General features: G+C 32.7%; 1 protein-coding gene and 2 pseudogenes across 3 annotated transcripts; 2 read left to right on the top strand and 1 right to left on the bottom strand.

Annotated features, from left to right (window-relative positions):
* The first annotated feature begins 4857 nt into the window (after nt 1-4857).
* Nucleotides 4858-7360, top strand: LOC104789833 (multiple C2 domain and transmembrane region protein 12 pseudogene; annotated as a pseudogene). Its single transcript, XR_015558061.1, has one exon. The product of XR_015558061.1 is annotated as a multiple C2 domain and transmembrane region protein 12 pseudogene (transcript).
* A 27-nt stretch (nt 7361-7387) lies between these two features.
* LOC104788475 (beclin-1-like protein) lies at nt 7388-10482 on the top strand. Of its 2 annotated transcripts, XM_087451600.1 has the most exons (11): nt 7388-7540; nt 7621-7840; nt 7941-8269; nt 8384-8554; nt 8661-8785; nt 8876-8924; nt 9178-9336; nt 9418-9503; nt 9612-9683; nt 9856-10005; nt 10119-10482. In XM_087451600.1, exons 2-11 carry the CDS (start codon nt 7690-7692, stop codon nt 10372-10374), a joined length of 1548 nt encoding a protein of 515 aa, XP_087307726.1. In that variant the 5' UTR covers nt 7388-7540; nt 7621-7689; the 3' UTR covers nt 10375-10482. The 2 variants fall into 2 exon arrangements, with proteins under 2 accessions (XP_087307726.1, XP_010512542.1); XM_010514240.3 differs by lacking the exon at nt 7388-7540 and having other exon boundaries at nt 7541-7840.
* Nucleotides 10483-11771: 1289 nt separating this feature from the next.
* LOC104788474 (putative F-box protein At1g71320) lies at nt 11772-12933 on the bottom strand (annotated as a pseudogene).
* Between the last annotated feature and the right edge of the window lie 2128 nt (nt 12934-15061).

Genomic DNA, 15061 nt, shown 5'->3' with positions numbered 1-15061 from the left:
TGGTGGATACTAAAAGAAGATGCTTAAGTATGTTTATAATTATAATTTTAAACCTTGCAACAGAATGTCTCGCTGCTGCCTGAAAAACCAAGAGGAATGTATAAGATTAACAAAGATGATGAAGAAAAACATGGCATTGGCTAAAATCAGACCCTGAAAAAAAATGAATTATAAAGAGTACTCTTGAGTCTTACAGTTGCAAGGTTTTTGACATTTATATGAGAGACAGCATCCTACAAAATAAAGCTTGTTTAGCTCCATCAAGTCCAGGTATAAGACATTTGTATGAAGAGTTCTCTCGGTAGTATCACCATCTGCAGTAAAGCTTGTTTGGCTCCATCAAGTCCAGCTGCAATAATTAAGCATAAGTGTGTTTCCACATATTGCATCAAAAAGGGAAACAAGAAGATAAGCATAACAATAACACTCACCAGCATCATTCCATTACACATATAGCTTCTATCCACTATTGTTGTGTTTACCATCTCTACTAACTTATCATGGTGGACATTTCCAGATTCTTTCACAGGTTTTGGGCTTGCAGGAAACTGAAGCTGAAGATGAAGATTCTACGGTTCTCTACATAATCAACGATCAAATAGAGAATTTTTAGTATACAATTAATGCCTTGACAAATTCAGTGAAGCAATCAATCCTAAACAGAAACATAGCACTTAAAAAATTGCCTTAAACCTACTTGTAGTAGGCTGTGTGCACACAAATTAAAGACCACACTTGTGATCAGAAACGACAGACGCATTAAGGTTTATGTTTTGTGAGTTGCAATAGTAAAACGTACCTCGGATGAAGCAGGGAATGTAAGCCGAAGCAAGATCTCAAATGAATGAGGTGAAATAAGCCGCTTTCCCTCCCAAAGAGGAGCTTTTAAAAAACTGGCCTGATCATCTCGTTTGGCCAAAATCCTGAAAAGGAAGAAAAAAGCTCCTTTATTTTTAATGTATCGATTTAGGATCGATTTTAACATGTATAATGTATTTTGATTTATTTTTAATGTTAAGCATCTCTTTAAAATTCCTTAAAAATCACCGTTGAACGTGGTCTTTAATGTAAAATATGAAAAATACTCCATTTTCTCTAAATTCTGTTTCTATATTCAACACTTTGTTTATATTTTATATGTATGAATATTCCACTTCTCTAAATTCTGTTTCTATATCTAGGGCTGGGCAAAATAACCGATAACCAAATAACCGACCGAAACCGAACCGAAAAAAACTAAACCGAACCGAACCGAAATTCTTCAAATACCCGAATGGTTAGTAAAAATCTATATCCAAACTAACCGAAACCGAACCGAACCGAACCGACAATTAAATGGTTAACCGAAATATCCGAAAACCTAGAAGATATCAAATATTATATACTTAATATTATGCAAAACTATAAAATAAACTTAAAATATAAATTATTTCTAGATTCAAAACAATTAAATATTTTAAATAATCAATATATGTAAATGTTATTATTTTGAATTTACAAAGTTAAATACTATTTTGTAAAATTGAATCAATATTTTTCCCTTTTTTGTATTTTTGTTATTGTATATTTGGTTAATTTTGGTTATATTCGGTTAGTTTTGGTTATATTTGGTTTATTTGGTTAATGTTAATATAATTTATGTTAGTTATGGTTATTTATTTAAATAACCAAACCGAAACCGAACCGAACGAAACCGAACCGAACTAAACCGAAATTTCATAAATATCCAAATGGTTACTATATTACTATATCCAAAATAACCGAAACCGAATACAACCGAACCGAAACCGAATGGTTAACCGAATGCCCAGGCCTATCTATATCCAACACTTTGTGTGTATATTTTATTTGTATATATATAATACATGCGTGCATGTGTAATCATAAGGAATAATCAAAGCCAAAAACTCTTTATACGCTGCTTCATTGTATCCAGACACACAGGTTTGTGATGATTTTTTTTTCTTTTTTCTTTTTTTTTTTGGTGCTCTTGAAGCAGCTTTGATGACGGTTAATTTGATATGTTTTGTATGCATGGCATTCTGAAGTATTATCAGCAAGAAGCCTCTAAGGTTCGGAGGCAGATTCGGGACATTCAGAATTCAAACAGGTAACTCATTAACTTTTCATGAGGTTTCTACTTTCTGATTTGGTTAATTTATTGTTTTCTTGAACACTCTACTGTAATAATATACGATGAGCGTTTGGATTTGTTCAAGAAGAAATTCTAACTGGAATCAATTTTTTCTTTATTTTAGTTGCTTTCAGTTCATATAAATTTTGGGCTTGACTTCATAAATAATCAAATTAAGGTACAAAGATAGAAAAAATGAATATTGTAGTATTAACTGATCATTGATTGAAATCTGTTTTTTTTTTTCAAAATTATATATACACATCTTCTATCTTTTAGTTTGGTTTATTTGAATTGCTTGCATGTTCGACATGGAACTGTTTTACTTTCCGAATTGGTATTAGTTCACTTAATTAATTTGGTTCGTTGCAAAAGTTCGTTTGTAAATTTCTTTAGAGGTTTTTATTTTTCATAATGTGTATGTTTATAAACTGAAGGCATATCGTTGGGGAATCACTTGGTTCCTTGAACTTCAAGGAACTCAAGAATCTCAAAGGACGGCTTGAATTAAGGAATCAGCCGCGTCCGATCCAAAAAGGTGAAACCTACGTAAGGCTCTCTCTCCCTTATATAATATACACAAAGTGTTGAATATAGAAACATAATTTAGATAAAATTATGTTATATTACCTTATCTTGTATCTTGGTCGACCATTACACTATAATCCCATTAATCCTATAGTATTTGGGTTACCATTTTAATTAGTTTTGATGTGGTCAGATTCACGCACTAACTCGAGGATCGAAGACTGTTACATAATCTCCGGCGACGAACACGTTCTTGATCTGTCCTAAGGTAACTCCACTTCCTACTTACTATTTTACTAGCATTATAGTTATACCTGATGCACAGCAAAGTTTTTTTTTTTTTTTTTTTTTTTAAATCTTTAATTTCATTCCAAATTTTGCAAAAATAAACTGAATCTAGAATTTTTTTTTCTTATAGCTAACATACTCGATTTAAAAATTTCATGGCACACATTAATTAACTAAAAAATATGTCACAAATATTCCACACAAAAAAACCTAGTTAATGATAGGAATATTTACATTTTTCTATAATTAAATTTATGTAGTATTATAGGAATTTAATTTTCGTAGAAAAACATAAATTTTTAACTTAAATTATACTACATAAATTTAATACTACTAAATTTAATTATAGTTAATTATACTACATATTAAATTAATTATACTACATAAAGTTAATTAACTATAATTAATGTAGAGAGTATTATATTCCTATAACCCTAAATTTAATATGTAGTATATTCCTATAATTAACTATAATTAATTTATGTAGTATTATATTCCAATAATTAACTATAATTAATTTATGTAAAATTTAATTTAACAATAATTAAATTTATGTAGTATTATAGAAAAAAATGTCAATATTCCTATAAATTTTTTGACCTATAATTGAATTTATGTAGTATTGCTTTTTACGTTTTCTTCTCCATATTCCTTTTTCTATATATATAATTATTTCCAATATATATATATATATATATATATATATTTTTTACTTATATATGTCAAGGATTATTGATAGAGTATCTTGTCCTCTAGAATATAAAGGATTTCGTTTTGTATTTTATCTTAAATTATAAAATTATCTATTAATATATTTTAAACATATTAAATTACTTATTAGATATTTTTAATTTTATTAACTAGTTATATTTTAATCATACTATCAGTAATAAAATTATTAATACTAATAATACGACATATTTTTCAAATCTTAGAATTTGTTTAATTATATAATATTTTATTGTATCAACTAATATTATTTAAAATAGTATTAATATAAAATTTAAAATTTTGCATAATAAAATTTGTTAGATACCAAATTTTTGTTTTATGATTTATACCATAAAAACATAAAAATAACAAATAAACTACTTAATTAAAATTTTAAGTTTTTATAGATATGTTTATTATAATAAATTCTAATTACTTAAACATGTTTAACCATGCGAAATACTTAGACATGTTTCACCATGTGAAAGTGTCTCCTGGTTTCTCATATTTATTTATGAAAATCAAGAATCGATTTTTTTTCCTAACTTTTATTTATTTATTTATTTTGATTACTAGAAACTCTCTAAGAAGATGAATTTTTTTTTTTACTTATGTCAAAGGATTATTGATAGAGTGTCTTGTGCTTTAGAATATAAAGGATTTAGTTTTGTATTTTATCTTAAATTATAAAATTATCTATTAATATATTTTAAACATATTAAATTAATTATTAGATATTTCTAATTTTATTAAATAGTTATATTTTTAATCATACTATCAGTAACAAAATTATAAATACTAATAATACAATATTTTTTCAAATCTCAGAATTTGTTTAATTATATTACTGCATCAACTTATATTATTTAAAATAGTATTCATATAAAATTTAAAATTATGCATAATAGAATTTGTTAGATAGCAAAAAACTTTTATGATTTATGCCATAAAAATAAAAATAACAAATAAACTACTTAATTAAAATTTTAAGTTTTTAAAGATATGGTTTATTATAATAAATTCTAATTACTTAGAAATGTTTCACCTTGTGAAAGTGTCTCCTGGATTTTTTCAAGGTTTCTCATATTTTTTTATTAAAAGCAAGAGTCGATTTTTTTCCTAACTTTTATTTATTTATTTATTTTTTTAGTATTATTATTCATTTCTCTTTTTTTCTCTTTTTTGTTGTTTCAGAGATGGCTGCCAAGAAAGATGATTTCTTCGTCAAGCAAATCTCTCCAAAGCTTGGAGGAGAGAGAGGAGCTCGGAACCCTCGCGGCCCAACATCTTCACATGACCTCGTCGAGCAGATGGAGTTTCTTTACTTAGAAGTAATCCAAGCCAAGAACAAAGTAGCCGACACTGTTGTAATCCCCATCGTCGAAATCACTCTCGGAAACTACAAATCCTCGACCAAAGATCTGCCAATGGGACAAAATATGGAGTGGAATCAAGTGTTCGCTTTTGACAAAACCAAAGGTGATGTCTTGTCCGTTACTCTCATAGACGATGCGACCAAAACCGTAATTGGCAAGCGAAACTTCAAACTGGCCTCGGAGATTCCGAGTAGGGTTCCTCCCGACGCAAGAATCGCGCCTCAGTGGTACTCTATGCAGAATACCCAAACAGGTCATCACATGGATTTGCTGATGTCGGCTTGGTTTGGTACACAAGTTGACGAGGTTTATTCAGAGGCTTGGTTTTCAGACGCCTCTCAAGTGAGTCCACTTAACGTGATCAACACGCGACCTAAGGTCTACCTAGCCCCAAGGCTCTGTTACGTTAGGATTACCATTGTTTCAGGTCACGATTTGATTTCTTCCGATCATAAGCGGACTCCTTCAGCATACGTGACGGCAGCTCTAGGTGATGTGTGTCTCAAAACCGGAGTTTCTCCCGGTAGGAACCCGTCATGGAACCAAGATCTAATATTAGTTGCATCAGAGCCGTTAGAAGGAATCGTCGTCATTAAGGTGATGGACAGAGTCGACGAGCAACACGAAGAATGCATAGGGATGTTAGAGAAGAAGCTCTCAGAGATGACACCGCTTAAAATTCCAAGTTCCGCACCGGTTTTGTTCTATGACCTTGAAATGCCGGTTAAGGTCGAACCGGCAGGAGATTCGAGGAGGTTCGCAAGCAGACTCAAGATGAAACTAGCGACTGATCAGGCTTATCACGTTGCTGAGGAATGTGTCGAATACGCGAGTGACTTCAGAGCTTATGTTAAAGGGCTATGGCCGGGTGTGCTCGGGAAATTGGAAATCGGGATTTTGGGGGCAACCGGTTTAAAGGGAAGAGACGAGAAAAAACCGGACATCGACAGTTATGTGGTGGCTAAATATGGGAATAAATGGGCGAGGACTCGAACAGTGGTTAATAATGTCTCACCCAAGTGGAACGAGCAGTATTCGTGGGATGTCTATGAAAAGTGTACGGTGCTAACGCTTGGGATCTACGATAACCGAAACATCTACCAGGTTACAGGGAAAGATGTCCCGATCGGGAAAGTGAGGATCCCATTGAATCGTGTAAAGTGTGACTGGATTTACACTAGCTCGTATCCGATAATGAATTTGGGAAGCAGCGGACTGAAGAAAATGGGAGAGCTTCAGCTCGCGATTCGCTTTGTTTATGTTGCTGAATTCTACGCACGGTTTTCGGCTCGTTTCCGGATGATGTTACCTAAAACTCATTACAAGTCTCCAGTGTCCATGTATCAGGTCGACAAGATGAGAGCACAAGCTGTGGATTTGAACTGTGCGAATCTTGAGAATACTTTGCCGCCTCTGGGACGCGAAGTCGTGTCGGATATGTTGAAGCCGAAGAGTAAGAATTTCAGTATGAGAAGAGCGAAAGCTAATTATGGAAGGCTTTGCATACTCTATAAGAGGTTAGCGTGGTGGGTTTCGACCCTTGAGTTGATCAGATCCGGGAAAGAGTTTACTCCGAAAGCCATTGCATTTTTAATCATTGTTGCGTTTATTTTTTCGGACTACTTGATGACGAGTTTGGCGAGTTCATCGCTAGCTGTGATTTTGATTGTGCCTCTAGCTGTTAGGTCAGCGGTCAAGATAATAATGCGCTATCGGAACGGCACTCCTCCTCCTCCGTTGGTTTCCGTGGATTTGAAGCTTTGGGGACTGGAAGTGATCAACCTAGACGAGTTAGCAGAAGAGTTGGATTCGTTTCCGTCGGGGGAAATGGATGTGAACATTCTTAAGATGAGGTACGATAGGTTGAGGAAGATCATGGAGCAGGCGGTGTCACTATTGGGGGATGCTGCGAAACAAGGGGAAAGGTTTCTAGCGCTTGTTGATTTGCTAACTGGGCATCCACTTCTTTCGGCTCTCGGCTGTTACATCATCCTGAACATCATTAACATTTTTTGGTATTGGTGTCCGTTTAGGATTGTCTTTTTGATTTTTATTCACTTGTGGCTTAAATTCCAGTGGTTTCGCAACGATTTGCCCGACGCATTCCATAACTTCTTTAGAAGACAGCCGAGCAACGAAGATCCCGTTTGAAGACAAATTCTCCTCCGTTTCCTTTTATTATTTGTTTTGGTTTTTGAGATATTCTCTTTTTGTTTTTTTCATTTGGACGGTTCATATTTATTTTAGATATACTTTTTTTTTTTTTTTTGGGGGCAATCTGATACTATTTGGTTTAATTAATTATGATTTCTGGTTTAATTATTTCTTCTACAAACCTAAAAATCCAATCAAATACGAGACTTTATTAGTAATCTCTCTTTGATCTCGCTCTCTGTATCATCAACAACATCTTCAATTGAATCTCTGTTCTTAGGGTCGATCCTCGTTCCTTGGTGATTATTCCCCTCCTAGGCTTTGATTTTGCCGATCTTCGGGTTCTCGGGTGAAGCTCGGATTTGGATTTATCCAATCCTTTTTTTTTTTTTTTTTTTTTTTTTTTTTTTATCTTTACTGTTTCCACAGATTGATTGAGAGCAAGGTGAAAATCCAAACCCTAGAGAGAGATTTGATTTCAAAAATTGGGAAAGCGAGATGAGGAAAGAGGAGGTCCCCGATAAAACTCGGATGGACCCGAGTCTTCCTAAATGGGTCTGCCAAAACTGTCACCACTCCCTTACCATCGTCGGCGTCGTCGATTCCTACGCCGCCAAGTTCTTCTCCGATTCTCCTCCTTCCGCTTCCGGTTAGTTAGTTTCAGTGTTCATAAAACTTATGTAAGTCTATTATATCTAATAAGAAGTCTCTCTAAGTTTATAAAACTTATATGATTTGGTTACATACAGCAACAATGCAGGGACAAGGAGGATATGGAGCTAACAGTGTTGTTGGTTCAACACGCATGGACAACTCCTTTGTTGTCTTACCTCGACACAAGCCTCCTCAAGCTCAGGGCATTCCTCCACGTCCTCGTGGTCCTGATGCTAACCAATCTGGAAAGTCTATGGAAGACTCGTTTGTTGTTGTGTATAAGTCTGAGCCTGCTTCTGATTCACCCTCTTCTCACAACCTTGAAGTTGGCCAAAACGGTCCGTTGCATTCGAATAATTCTGGCTTTAATGCCACTATCAATGTCTTGACACGAGCTTTTGATATTGCTAGAACTCAGACTCAGGTATATGATGTTTTTGTATTCTTGGTTGAAGAGTGTTGTATTGTATCTCCTTGGATAAAACTGTAGTCATGATAATACTTTCTTATCTGATAAACTTGTGAGTTATTTTATTAGGTTGAACAGCCATTGTGCTTAGAATGCATGAGGGTTTTGTCTGATAAACTTGAAAAAGAAGTTGAGGATGTGACAAGGGACGTGGAAGCTTACGAAGCTTGCGTTCAGCGGTTAGAAGGGGAGACACAAGATGTTCTCAGTGAATCTGATTTTCTCAAGGAAAAAAAGAAGGTACTTTTGTCAGGTTTCAGCATATTGTTTTAAGTAATTCTATGATGAATTGCAGATAGTTTTTTAAGTGACAAGTTTGTTGTTGTTGTTTTCCTGCTCTGTTTAGATTGAGGAAGAAGAAAGAAAACTTGTTGCAGCTATAGAAGAAACAGAGAAACAAAATGCTGAAGTGAACCATCAACTGAAGGAGCTCGAATCAAAGGGAAATCGCTTTAACGAACTCGAAGATCGGTTAAGCTCTCTCACTGTTTTTCCTTAACGATACATTTATAATGTCATCTCTTATTTTCTCACATGCTTTTAAGACTTTTCTGGTAATAGGTATTGGCAAGAGTTCAATAATTTTCAGTTTCAACTAATAGCCCATCAGGTGCGTTGCTGGTGATATTCTTAGTGTTCTCCCTCATTTTATTACTAAATTATACTTTAGAGAATCCAGAGCTTTCATTCGTTTGCTTCACAGATTCTTGATAATAGTTCTCTCTCATTGTGGTATTAGTGTTCATAGCAACTGATTAGGTTTTTGTAGTCATGTTGTATGTGTGAATGTTTAGGCTTTATCAGCGTAACAGTACTCGTTTCTTGGATCTTAGTGTTTAAATATATATACGTCTTGTTAACAGGAAGAGAGAGATGCAATCTTGGCAAAGATTGAAGTTTCACAAGCACATTTAGAGTTATTAAATAAGACAAACGTACTGATTGATGCCTTCCCCATACGGTATGATGGAGATTTTGGTACAATTAACAATTTTCGACTTGGATTACTCCCTGATATACAGGTAAGCTTTGCATGTTTATAGGTTATAACCTCTTTCTGCTCATATAAAGTGTTAACTTAGGTCATAATGAAACATTATTAGGTTGAGTGGGATGAGATCAATGCTGCTTGGGGCCAAGCCTGTCTTCTCCTCCACACGATGTGTAACTATTTCCGGCCAAAATTTCAGTATCCTTGTTACTACTATCTTCTCACAGTTCTCTTCCTAGTTTTAATTTTGTTCTTGGATACTATTTACTTTATAAAGTTTATTCTTAACCAGTAACCCTTTTAAAGATGTCGAGTTAAGATACAGCCGATGGGGAGCTATCCTAGAATTGTAGACAGCAACAACGAAACTTATGAGCTGTAAGTAATTTTCATTGCTTAATTGGCATAGTCTTGTACTGGTTTATTATTCTTGGAGTTGAACTTCAAAACATATGTCTTGTGCTGATTTTACGCGAGTCTTTTGGTGAGTTTTGTCTTAGTAGTTTATTCAGCGTTCTATAACTAAAAACTGTTCAATGATCTCTGTCAGGTTTGGCCCTGTAAACTTGTTTTGGAGCACTCGGTACGATAAAGCCATGACACTGTATTTGATGTGTCTTAAAGACTTCACTGATTTCGCAAATTCAAAGGACCAAGAGAACAATATCCCACCAGAGAAATGCCTCAAACTTCCATTCAAGCAAGTCCCCACTCTCCTTAAACTAAAAATCTTTTTCGTCACTGATCTTCTTTTTTGTTAATGGGTGGAACCCAAAACCTTAGAAGTTTCTCTCATATAACATTTTTTGGCAGGATCGAAAAGGACAAAGTGGAGGGGTACTCGATAACACAGAGCTTCAACAAGAAAGAGAGTTGGACGAAAGCACTGAAGTATACTCTCTGCAATCTCAAATGGGCGCTCTACTGGTTCGTTGGAAACACTAATTTCCAACCTCTCTCTGCTACGGTCTCTTTGCCTTCTGATGTATCAGCGGCTGGTTCCTTGTACGCCAAGCGGGGTCCTGATTCTAACAATAAGCCGTCTGGTAAAAACCAAAGAAACTTGTGAGAAATTGAACTAAAATCAGCGACTTGTGTGAATAGTTTTTACGCATTTATGTATGTTATAAAACATCGAATAATAAGAACACTAATGTTTACAATCTATTTTTGTACAGATTCTTATCTCGTGTGATTGTGTAAGCCTTTTTACTTCGTTTACTAGATTAAGACCCGTGCTAGAGCACGGTTGAAATTCATTTTATTTTATTTTTTTCCACAAATAAATTTTTATTTATATTGTAATTTTTATATAAAATATAATTTATGTGATTTTTTTAAAAGTTTTTTTTGGATAAAACATTATGCAATAAAATCATATGCTAAATATGAATGCTTGAAAAAAGACACTTATCTTGTAAATTTAATATTATTAATGATTTTAGATAATTATCCGTGCTATAACACTGATTAAATTTTATATTTTAAAATAAAATTTTAATATGTTGTATTAGGTTATATATGTGAAGTTATTTTAACAATATATATTCTACATCATGATTTGAATGTCATTATAAGACATAATTTTGTAAATTTGAATTTAAATATTCAAATTTTGACCTGTTACTCAGTAAATTTTTTAATTCAATATATATTATTTCTAAAGAATAATATTACTAAAACTTGAATATTTTATAGATTGAACAATTTATATTTGTTTTTTAAAATTCAACTTATGGTATATGGAGAAATAAAACTATTTTTTAATTATAATAAATAATATGATAATTTGTTTGTTTCACAAAATAGACTCATATATAAAAATGAGAGGTGCAGTATAATGATAATTAATAAATTAATATGTTAAGTTAGATATCAAAAGATTTTATTTGATGAATAATTTAATAAAAGAAATTAATATGGTAACTTAGATGATATGATTCTTTAGAATATTCTCTTTAATTTTTTTGGTATAACCTATTTGTAACTAATTAATCTATCATTAATGTATAACTTATTTGTAACCAACTTATTAAAAATATATAGTCTACAAAACAATGTTGTGTACTTCCGCTTTATTATAAACGGGATGTTCGCAAAGATAATTGATATTGAAACGAAATATATATGTGGACCATGTCAATCTTATTAAGATTTTCTAGTTGTATTTTTTTTATTCTAAACAAATTAATATAAACTTTTAAAAGTGAGAATGTTAACAAATCAATATGTTAATTACAGGTCTTTAACTCCGAGTGAAGACGTCCTTCGAGTTCATGGATAAGGAACACATGTAAAACGTTCATGCATGGAGCATGGTCGTCCAAAAGTGAGATAAACATTGGATATATATTAGGCACTGAAAGAGACTAACAAAGTAACAAGTAAAAAAAACAAAAAACCAATTTAAATTTATTAGTTGAAGAAATAGAGAATCATATTTGTTTAAAGCATGGACCATAAAAACTAGACTGAAGAACCCAATTTCTCCGTATACAAAACGCTGCTGCAGTGATCATCGGGGACTTGATCTAAAGGATTATTAGCTGGATATCTTCCTGTAGAGTTAAAATAATAAGCAGCTAGACCAAGCTTCCAAAAGTTAGCGTCTAAACAATTCGTGCTTAAAATATTAACTGAAAAAATCTTTTCCCACTTCACACTAGGATCTTCTTGCTGCAAACTCCATACGTCTACTCTCGGAGTCTGTTGCACATCAGATAGACATAAACTATCTTTCAGACTCCATAAGTAGACACTTTTGGAGTATTTGGTGTACCAACTCGGTAGTGACACATAACGAAATGTTTATGTATGAAGATCTATGGCTGCCAGCTTTATTAATTTATTAGTGAAAAGAGAAACTGGCTTTGGCATCCAATAAAGTGATCCATTTGCAAAGATTGATCTTTTATCAAGTTCATCGTAAAAAATGGGGAAGTGTACGTATCTTCGTTCACCACTTTCGAGGTTTAAGGCTTCGGTCATGATAAAATGACGATCGTATAAATACATCAAAATTACTTTGTATGTTCCTGTAACCATGTCTCTTCCAAATCCCACACTAATTGGCAATTCATTCGACTAACCTAAGAGAGAAAAAAAAAAAGACATTGTTCAATATAAAATATTTGTTATGACAACTACTAGTCAACTACATTTTTTCTTGTAATTTATAACTATAAATAAAAACGTGTTTCGTACCCGTTCGGTCTGTATACTCTCGCAAAAACTCGGGAGAAAGAATTCGGAGTTTTCTTGTTGCGGGGTTAATCAGATAAATGTAGCCGAGATCGTAGATGCAGACTAAACCGTTGCAATACCCCATTATTTGACCAGCTATATCGTACATAGAATATATGGGATATGGAAGTGGAGATTTGTAAGAAAGAATGAAGATTTTTATATGGTCGTTGTGATCATCTTTTGAATTAGTCGCCAGAAATATGGTTCTTGAACAACGGTCACTAGATATTTCCAATCGAAGAACAAGGAGTTTTGGATTTGGGTGTCGGAGAAGACGTTTCTCGGCAAGATAGTTAGATTCGATCATCAATCTCCATAGCTTCGACACGGATTTGAATCGGAAGAGAGATTTTACCGGAAGACGCTCAAGAATCTCTTCTATGTTATCAACTTCGCAAGTGTTTGGATTTGTTATGCATGTCTTCATTGTTTGCAACTGAGTGAATTCGTCATGTATCTTACGTATTCCTATTAATAGAGAAGAGTCAGGGAAATATTCTGTAACAATATATAAAGGAAAATTTAAGGAAAATTATATCAATATTTGAAAAAGAAAAAATACTCATTTAAGAATTATTTCCATATATATATGCATCTCAGCTTTTTCCTTGTAATATATCTTTCCTTTTAATAGAGACGAATCAGGGAAATATTCTGTAATATATAAAGGAAAATTTAAGGAAAATTATATCAACATTTGAAAAAGAAAAAAAAATCATTTAAGAAAAACTTCCATATATATGCATGCATTCTCATCCTTTTCCTTGTAATATATCTTCCTTTAAAGATTTTTTGTAAGAAAGAAAATTCAATCAACATAGTGACAATTTATCTCAATGAATTAGTTCAAAACAAAAAATTAAGGTTAACTTTATACATGTTTGAAAAAAAAATTGGTATACATATACAGTATATATTTTTAAACCATAATATTTGGCCTTTGATTATCCAGTTAGCTAGGGCCAGGCAAAGATGGCCATTGTAATTTTGAAACACGTATCTTTAGCTTACTAACATATAATATATTTGTCATCCTTCTACTGACTTCATGTGTAAGTTTTATAAAAATGCTAATCTTTTTAGAGATTCATTCCATATAACAGTACGTAAAATCAGAACTTTAACTTTCGAGAGCCAAAAAACTAGATACGAGCAACATCACATATATAATAGTTATGCTTGACATAAACAAGGGGGAATTTAGTAAACACTAATTTCGTCAAAAGTGTGATTCAGATAAATTATTTGAGTTTCTTGGATCCCAAGACATATGAGCTTTGATGCCATGCATGATGCGTGCCTTTGAGAGAAGTACTGATTGGGTCCAGAACGAGCCAAACCTTATGAGCACCTTGCCGTGCGACGAAAATAAACGCGGTTAGTTATAAATGTCGGTTATAAACAGACACTAAAACATTGTGTCAGTTAGTCAACCTTATGTTTAGCGACTAGTTAACGTCATTTTTTATTATGTAACTCCAAGTCTCCAAGAAGCAAGAATACATTATGAAGTCACTTATTCAACTGATCGACCTTATGGGCAAACGTTGGTTTATATATATTAGACTTTTTAAATAAAAAAATAAACTGTAGTTAACCAAAACATTACAAACATAAAATCGAACCATTAAATATTTGGTTAATCAAATATCATAACACAAAGATAAATGTCTAAGAAAATATGATATCTACATAATACATAATTTATGCCCATATATGACTCTTCAAAGCCTTTCGAATTGCAACTCTTGTAAGACTATTTCCTGAAATAAAATAATTAACATTCTATAATGAAAATAATGTTTATCCAAACTCCAGTATTATTGGAAAAAATGTAAATCATTTGTTACCTCGATCATTCTTGTCAATAAGTCATAATTAATACTAAAAGTCTTAAGTATAAAGAAAGTTTACCTTCTTTTCTTTTTTCTTTGTCAAATGAAAGTTTACCTAAAAGTCAGAAAAAGGTGATGAGCTTCATAGTGTATTTATAATTCTGAATGAACATTGATCAATCAGAATGGCGGACTAACTAGTCCAAGAAGATTATCACATAAAAAGGAACAGACAAAGACTAAATAATTTGTGAAGTCCAAGTATATGATTCAGCTACCAAATTCAGTGGTCCTAACAAGTATTGTAGAACTCTGAAGAGAATCACCAAGAGCAAAATATATAACACCTATTTAGATGATTTTGAAGAAACACATGAACAAAATAACTAAGCCTCAAACACTATATATATATATATATATATATATACAAAGAATGAAAGAAATTAACGAAGAACTTACCACACATATCAATGGAAAATAAGGCATTATAAAGCAGCTACTCCATCACGATTGAAGAGTACAAATTAAAGCTAAGAGTATCGGCATTGCATATATATATATATAACAAGAAGTAGCAAAGTTCACCTGGGCTATATATGGAGGACCAAAAGTCAAGTGCTCGTCCCGAGCATCATTTGTAACTCTTTGAAGCCGCCTTGCGTCTTGATATATCAT

This window comes from Camelina sativa, chromosome 5, assembly GCF_030686135.1.
Source record: "Camelina sativa cultivar CO46 ecotype springtype chromosome 5, ASM3068613v1".
NCBI classification, from domain to species: Eukaryota; Viridiplantae; Streptophyta; class Magnoliopsida; order Brassicales; family Brassicaceae; genus Camelina; species Camelina sativa.
Note: the sequence above shows the minus strand (reverse complement) of the source record. Positions and strands in the feature narration are given on the sequence as shown.